General features: G+C 36.4%; 1 protein-coding gene across 1 annotated transcript; it reads right to left on the bottom strand.

Annotated features, from left to right (window-relative positions):
• Positions 1-4,565: 4,565 nt before the first annotated feature.
• On the bottom strand, positions 4,566-5,610 carry LOC120632675 (phosphate carrier protein, mitochondrial-like). The gene has a single exon (XM_039902628.1). It carries the CDS (start codon positions 5,514-5,516, stop codon positions 4,566-4,568), a length of 951 nt encoding a protein of 316 aa, XP_039758562.1. The 5' UTR covers positions 5,517-5,610.
• Between the last annotated feature and the right edge of the window lie 2,802 nt (positions 5,611-8,412).

Raw genomic sequence — 8,412 nt, 5'->3', positions numbered from 1 at the left:
TTATTAATTAATTAATACTTTTCTAAATTTCCAAATTTAAGTTCAAAAATCCGACAAATATTGCTTTATGAAACTTCTATCAGACTTTTGAGCTCGAAGAACAAAATAAGTATGGAATTATCGGGAAGTTGACCTTTAGTTTCCCTATTTGTTTTTTGGCGGGGAAAAGCTGTTCGGCTACCTCTGTGCTTTTGGGCAGGCTGAGGTTATGTGGGACTCGTTTACCTAAACTAAAAACCACCACGGCATGTCCCTCTCGTTGGCTTTAATAGACGTCATAAATGAATAATATACCTACATAAATACAATACAATACAAACACCCAGACACTGAAAAACATTCATGTTCATCACACAAACATTGTCCAGTTGTGGGAATCGAACTCCCGGCCTTGGACTCAGATAGCTGTGTCGCTGCATACTGCGCCAATCGGCTGACAAAAAATTGCAGACCAAGCACATTACCTGATGATAATGGTTGGATAGTGGTGGTGGAATACCATCGCTAATATACAAAGCAACACTTCGCAGGGCACGATAAAAACACATCCTGCGAAATGTTGCCCTGCGTCCATAAACCTTAGGCGGACATGTAAAGTCTCTTGTGTCTGTAATTACATCGCCAACCATGCGTTCAGACCCGAACACAGCATGGCGACAATGCTACTTAGCGGCGAAAATAAGCAAATTAAACTAAGATTTTCGTGGTTAACCAACATTTCTTGTTTTCTATTATTACTTTCACCAAGGGTCGTCTGTAAGAGATTGCTTTTGCAATAAGGCCGCCTTTGCACACAACTGTATTTAACTTTTTTTATAATTTTTTTTTTTTTTATTGTTTTTAATTTTACTTATTTTTTTTTGTTTTCTTGTGTGTTTCTTGTATTGTTTCTAAGTTTGTGCAATAAAGTATTCTAAATAATTAAATAAATAAAAATAAATTTCTTAAGTATAGTTCAACGGGCTCGTGGTCGTGACCATGCAACTGGGTCGAAATATCGACAAATCCAAAATATTATCGTGGTATGTACCCGTTGAACTATACTTATAAATAAGCATGTTGTTAGTATTTTCCTAGTACGAAATCTGTCACAAAAAGCGCTACTACTACTATAATAAAATTTATAGCCAATCCATTGCATTTAATTCACAAATCACTTTTTTGAAGTAAAACTTCTTTAGGCGAGACTAGGAAGTAACTAAGTGTTTTTTCTGTAACGCTTATCTACGTCAGACGTCTGTGTAGCTTCCGCTATTTAAAAATAATAATTTGGATTGGTCGTAAGTATATGTCATATACTCCACGCTCCTTGACTTATACGCAAGCTAGTGGCAAATATCATAATCAGTTAGGATTGTTTATTTCCAATCGCATAACGGATCAATTGTGAATAAATATGAAACAATTTAAAATAAAAATTTATTGCAAATTTTTTTCAAAATCTCTAAATATAGATCGTTTGTTTATTACTTTTGTAATAAATTACATACTAATCTTCATTTTTCTACTCTCAATTATTCTATTTAACTAATGAAAATATTTATAAAATGTGAAAGTGATATTAATGACTTTTAAATACAATATAAATTGAAATAGTGAATATAAAATGAAATGGCGGAGTGTTAGGAACATTTTCTCTTTCATCAATAAATAATAATAAAAGTTTTACTTCAATCGCGTTTCAAGGTGACGCGCACACACTTTTTTTATAAACTACCGGAAGCTAACATTTACCTTCATCTCTTCAATAAAGTGTCCCGGGCTCACGAACATGTTCCGGGGTAAATCCAAGATTATGTTAAATGTGCGCTAGTGTCTGCTATTGTCCACTTATAAAACATTGCCCGGGATCCCGCCCGGGACGCGCCAGTAAGTGGGCACGATGTACGGATAAGCTCGGCATTATTGTTATTGCCCCGGATAGAAGAGTTAATGCCCCTGGTTTAGGATTATTGGATACGAGAACGTTACTGGGTGATACTATCTTTATACCGGAACGAATTTGTGTTATATCGTTTGGCAATGCCGCGCGGTTCTGCCTGCCTATGAAACTTGAAAACTTGAAATCAAAAAAAAAAGTATACAACTGAATGAACGTATAATTAAGTTAATATATATACAACGTGTACATGAAAATCGAAATAATACTTTAGAGATACATTATTTACTGTTTCTGAGACTTATCTGTGAAACCGAAACGCTAATAGTTTTTAAATAAACCAATGCCTTAGTTTTTACTGAAAGAAATCAGACACAGCTATAAAGTCACATATAAAATTAAAATCAAGTGATTCCTGTCAGTTCATTCAATGCACAAGTTTAAAGAATTTGTTAAAACACATTTATTAGAGCGAGGTTACTATACAATTGATGAATTTTTTAATGACAAGGTTGCTTGGAAGCGTCCGGCTCCGCTTTCAGCTCTCACAAGATAGAAAAATGAATGTTAAAATACAAAATGTAAATTGTTGATGTTGGAAAAGAGCAACTGCTGAGTTTCTTGCCGGCTTCTTCTCGGTAGAATCTGCCTTCCGAACCGGTGGTAGAATCACTACAAACAGACAGACTTGACGTTTCAAAAGTGCTTATATTAGGCCTACTTGAAATAAATGAATTTTGAATTTTGAATTTGAATTTCATTAGGTACGCGTCGCGTGGGGTAAGTACTATGTGCGTGTCGGTCTTTTATCTTCAAATGGGTTTTTTTTTATCTAATATATTTACAGGGTGGATCTTTTGAAATATACTTATGCACCCTCCCCTCACCCTTATCAACAGTATTTCGTCACTCCGTTACACGTTGTATAATATATATTCTATATTAAAACGCGAAGCAAATGTAAAGAAAATTGCGCGGATGTTTATGAAATTTCCGAAATTAAAGAAGAAGCGCAGAAGTCTCATATTATTTTAAAAATTATGCATAAAACATTTATTTTATTTATTTATTTCATAAGATATACCAACGATACACTGTATTATCAGGAATAATTTTAAATTATAGTTTACAGTCCGAATACAGTTATAACTTACAGGTATACACAACATTGTGTAATGTGTTTTTTTATATATTTACTTAATTAATAGAAACCACACACTAATTACACACACTACTATGTATAAGACACATACTGGTATATACAGGCCCACAACAGGGCACGGGTCTCCTCCCACAAATAGAAGATGTTAAGTCTGTAGTCCACCACGCTGGCCCAGTGCGGATTGGTGGACTCCAAACATCCGAAAGTGAAGTAGAAGTCCTACCCACCGGGCTATCACCGCTTCCAGGCATATAATCTCTTTTAAATTTGTTTGGAAGAAACAGGTGAATAGACAGTGTACCTTGGTGAAATCTGTTAAAAAAAAAGTAGTATGTGACAATGGAGCCTATATTCAAACTTATAATTTAAAATAAATAATGATCGAATATCGATCAGTGGGCGACCACTAGTATACCTATAATAATCTGTCTCAAGCTAGTGGAGCTTCACCTAATTTTAACAGATAGATAACGTCAAATTCATCAATCGTTTACTAGCCAGCTTATCGGGGAATCGTGGAAAAGCATTTAGAATAATTTAACAGAAAACCATATTACTGGTGAAAATTACAACTCCTATCAAGAAACCTTAAGCATAGCATCACAACTTAATATCAAAAACTTTAGTACTGGATATCTGAAAATGTAAAAACTACGAGAAGACAGAGTAAAATAAAAAAAAAAAACAGCAAATTGACCAAACTCCTCCATTTGGAAGTAAGTAACAAATAGTGCAACAATGTTGCCAAGCTCGTGCGGTAACATTTTGACGGCTGCCTGAATATTCCGGCAGTCCTTAGCTACAGCAACATGCCACTTTCATGCCGCAAATATCAACAGGCTCACATTTCTGTGTTTCTGGTTCGCCGAGAACTCGCCTGTAATGCACACGCCTTTAATATTATAATATATGAGAATTGTGTGCAAGACAACTTTTTTTTTATTTTTTCCATAAAAATAATTAAACTACGACAATACAAACATCGCCTTCTAGACCCAAAGTAAGCGTTGCTCGGCTATGGATACTAAGATTACAGTTGATTTTTTTAAATAAATAATCTAGATAAATAAGGTCGCTGCCCACTGCGCTATATAGTTTGAACATATATATATATATATAAATTCGGAAGCGGTGAAGCGGTGATAGCCCAGTGGGTAGGACTTCGATTTCACTTTCGGGGCCGAGTTTGTATCCCAGCACCGCCAACTTTTCAAGACATGTGCGTTTAACTAATTAAAATATCACTTGCTGCAACGGTGAAGTAAAACATCGTGGGGAAACCTGCATGCCTGTGAGTTCTCCATAATGTTCTCAAAGGTGTGTGGAGTCGACCAATCCACAATTAGCAAGCGTTGTGGACTACGGCCTTAACCCCTTCTCACTGTGGGAGGAGACCTGTGCCCTATAGTATAGAGTTGATATGATGATGACAATACGGATTGAAAACAAATTATCAAGACACACCATTTATTCATAAAATAGTTAACATATACACAAAATATTTAAACCCTAACAAAACATACATTATTTTCTAGCGGCCAATTTCTTTTTCAACGATTCCGGCATGTCGCCTGGAGGTGGGCGCGGCATGCCAGTGTACACCTTGAAGGCATCGTACACGAACCACTGCAGGCCGGTCAGCGTGCCGATCATGATTATGCGTGCAACCAAGCCTCGCCAGATACCCACCATCCCCACTTCACCAATAATACTACCGATCGACGCGCTCGGATCCTTGTTCAACTTCGAAACAATAGTATCAGATGGATGCGAGACGATCGCGCACAATACGCCAGCTATATACCCCGCTGTAAACGTTACTACCAACTGTTCCACCTTCGTACACTGCTCCCGGGGCTTGGGAACAACGTTCGCATACAAATACTCCAACGTCTTCTCGAAGGAAGAGAACTTCATCATGGTGTAGGGCACCTGTCGGCCCCACAGCGGCGTTAAGCCTTTATAAAAAACCCCGAAGCCTTCCGTGGACATCATATGCGGCATCGCTTGTCTCATCTTCGATGTGTATCCTGGTGTGGTTTGCATCCTCACTTTGGTGGCTTCGAATGGGGCTAGGAATATGTCGGCGAGGAGCTCTGCCGACGCTGACGCTGCCAAATACATGTAGGTCCTGTATAGATAAGCTGTCTCCTCGTCCACTAACGTTGCGAATTTGTACTTGAAATACTCATATCCAGAGAACTTCGCTGCACCTTGGAGACTGTAGCCGATGAGGGTAGGCGCCCAGCCTTTTACCAAGTTTGCAGCGCCACCTTCTCTAAAGGATATTCCGAATCCTTTAAAGATTGATTTGTATTTGGCCGGGTCTACTTGCAGCCGGCACTTGACCAAGTCGAGGGGTGTCACGAAGGTGTGTGTGGAGCCACAGGCCACGGCGCCTCCCGCACCGCAAAGCATGAAGTATTTGTTGCTGAACATCTCGCAAGAGTATTCTTCCTTCCCACCCTTCGCCATTTTGTTTTCAAAACACTGCACTTGCTTTAACTCTTTATAGTTACGGGATGTTTAAAGTCGGTGGGAAATGAGAGATAATAAAATTGGAAAGCCATTGATAGCCATGTTTTGAAATTTTGATAAAGACATTTGTCGTTTCTTTATGACAGATGCAGAAAAAAGAAATAGCAGATACGAATATCCTCCTTGTGATTAGTTCTTCAAACTTTATTGGTCAAATATTAACAGTTTTATTTTGGCTTATTTCTAACGATACGCTTAAAAAGCTCATAACTTTACCATTCATTGTTTTAATATGTTACTACTATTTAACATTAACTTTCGTCTTCCTAGGCTAGTTTTAATGTATAATCTGTTGGCGAGCCTAATAAATAAATGAGCAATATCATCTCTTCTCCTAATGATACACTCGTAATATGTACGTGGAATTTTTTTTATTAACATCGTTATTTAGACTTACTAATATCCCCAGCCGGGTAGGTAAAAGTTACAGCTATGATCATCATCATCTGGGCAAAGGTGTTCAGACTCATAGGACAGAGGGTTCTAGAGCATAGACGCACCACGCTGTTTCAATCCGAAACAAGCAAGCTCAAACGATGGTTGAAACATGTCCGTGATAAGAGTTATTTTATAATTAAAATTAATGAAACAAATAAATTTAAAAACTTGTTTATTTGTTTAAATTAAAAATGTACCACTTCAACTTAGGTCCTAAGTTAAAACATTGTTATATAACGAACAATATAACTTTGTTAATAATATTAATATTATTTATTTGTATGCACATATTTACAAAATAAATCGAAATCTTTTGCGTTGTTAAAAAGACTTACATAAAAGTTTCAGAGGTGAAATATTGTAACAAATTAGATTTAAGTTATATAAAATAGGGTTGCAACCTCTAACAAAATAAGTAGATTCATAAGCTTTTACTAGATTAATATTGCAAAAATGAAAAATAAATAATTTTCTTAAATAGTCTTTATACCAAACCTTACGTCTATACACTGGCACTTAGAAAGATGGCGGTAAAATTAGAAAAAAAACTTAAGTATAATAAAAATATCAATCGTGATAATCGATATCCGATTCAATGTCGATTGCCACAAAGGAATTGATTCTGAAATGAGTCTCATTTCGAGAACTACATTTTAGATCTTATCGCAGCTAAGCTATCGTACAGTTCAGACAAGGCCATAATTTTCTCAGTAACAATGAAACTTTGCGTGAATTAACAATTATTTTATCGGAATTTATCATTTTATGTATGCCAAATTTAACTAGCGTAAAATTACACCGCAAGCTCAATAACTGGTTCATAAAAGATTCATTATCATCATTATACGCATGAGCTGCGTCACATCGAACACCATTCGTTGATGAGTGCTGTTATGATGTAGGCGAAAGCAATATACGGTACAATACTTATATATAACTATTATTTATAACTTACAGCGATATACTAGATTTTTGAAGACTCCAAGATTAAATTAGTTAAGATATCAATTAAATTAGTTAATTAATTTTAATTCAAGTTCCTTTACTCCTCTTTGCGCTAGCAAATTTTGTCAATGTAATATAAAACCGGGATTCATTGAATTCAATAAATTCAAAATTTATTTATTTCAAGTTGGCCTAATATAAGCACTTTTGATACGTCAAGTCTGTCTATTTGTAGTGACTCTACCACCGGTTTGGAAGGCAGATTCTACCGAGAAGAGGCCGACAAGAAACTCAGCAATTGAAAGTAAAGATAATTGAAGAAAAGATAATATAGTAAGTTTCTTTGGCGTCAAATCTCTAAACCGCGTTTTTCTTTAGCTTTTTAAACCCATGTTCACCTGATAAATTAATCTCTGTGGAGCGTATATAACTGTACTGTACGATAGCTAACCTGTGTTATTATGCACTCAATCATCTCACACATAACTAATACTGCCGGCGAGATCGTCCCAGACTCGACCGAATCGAATGACGACTCGATACCTGTTTTATTATGCGATTGTACTACGCTATTCGAGCCAACTCCGACTTGGAGAAATGTAAAAGAAATCAGTCGCAGAAACAAAATTTTTAATGTTTTTGTTCCCATCTACGACATTTTCCGTCACAGTTTTATTCCCTCTCTGAACATTTGAAAATAATATAAACGAGGGAAACTTCTCTTTTTCCCCGTTGTAGACGTAAATTTTATCCCTTGTCAGTCATGTAATCGGTGGATAAGCGAGCCATGTTGATGGAAATCTGATCCGATGAAAATAATGTCAACCAATGAGGACAGCGATTATCTTATTAAGTGTGGCATCACCATCTGATTATGCCGGTTAAGAAACTTGGACTAAATCCAGTAAATAGGGTGGCTCACGTTAACCTGCTCCAAATGAAACTTTCACCTTGCCATGCCTTGAAGGCAAGCCAAACGATCGATATCGGACACAATCAAAAACGCCTTATATAAATTTCGTATGGGAAAAAGTTTGTTTCCTTAACCCTACCTCATTCAATCATCCACCCTCGCCCAACCGATCTTCATTAGAGCAGAATCGTGTAAGCTCTAAAGGACTCCTTTGAAGATTTTGCCCAACTGTGGGACATCTTAACATCTAAGTCAGGAAACCATGAGCATAATACAATCGCATAATGAATAGTACCTAACCACCTCGTCGCATAAAATCCACGAAACAATAAGTAGTGAGACAAACCTATTGAAAGAAAAACTTAATAAATTTTATAATTAACACAATATGAAAATGGCAGTGACTTACAAATTGACTCTCGTTTTATTATGGCAGTGCTATTATACGTATATAAAACATTATTTTCTCTGCATCCTATTTACAAGTACATTCGCGCAACACGCCAAGTAAAGATTCCAGTCACAGATATACCCGTC

The sequence above is a fragment of the Pararge aegeria genome, chromosome 20, assembly GCF_905163445.1.
Source record: "Pararge aegeria chromosome 20, ilParAegt1.1, whole genome shotgun sequence".
Taxonomy (NCBI): domain Eukaryota; kingdom Metazoa; phylum Arthropoda; class Insecta; order Lepidoptera; family Nymphalidae; genus Pararge; species Pararge aegeria.
Note: the sequence above shows the minus strand (reverse complement) of the source record. Positions and strands in the feature narration are given on the sequence as shown.

Excerpts from the sequence above, each read along its gene's own strand:
- LOC120632675 (XM_039902628.1), bottom strand. The coding sequence starts at position 5,516 with ATGGCGAAGGGTGGGAAGGAAGAATACTCTTGCGAGATGTTCAGCAAC.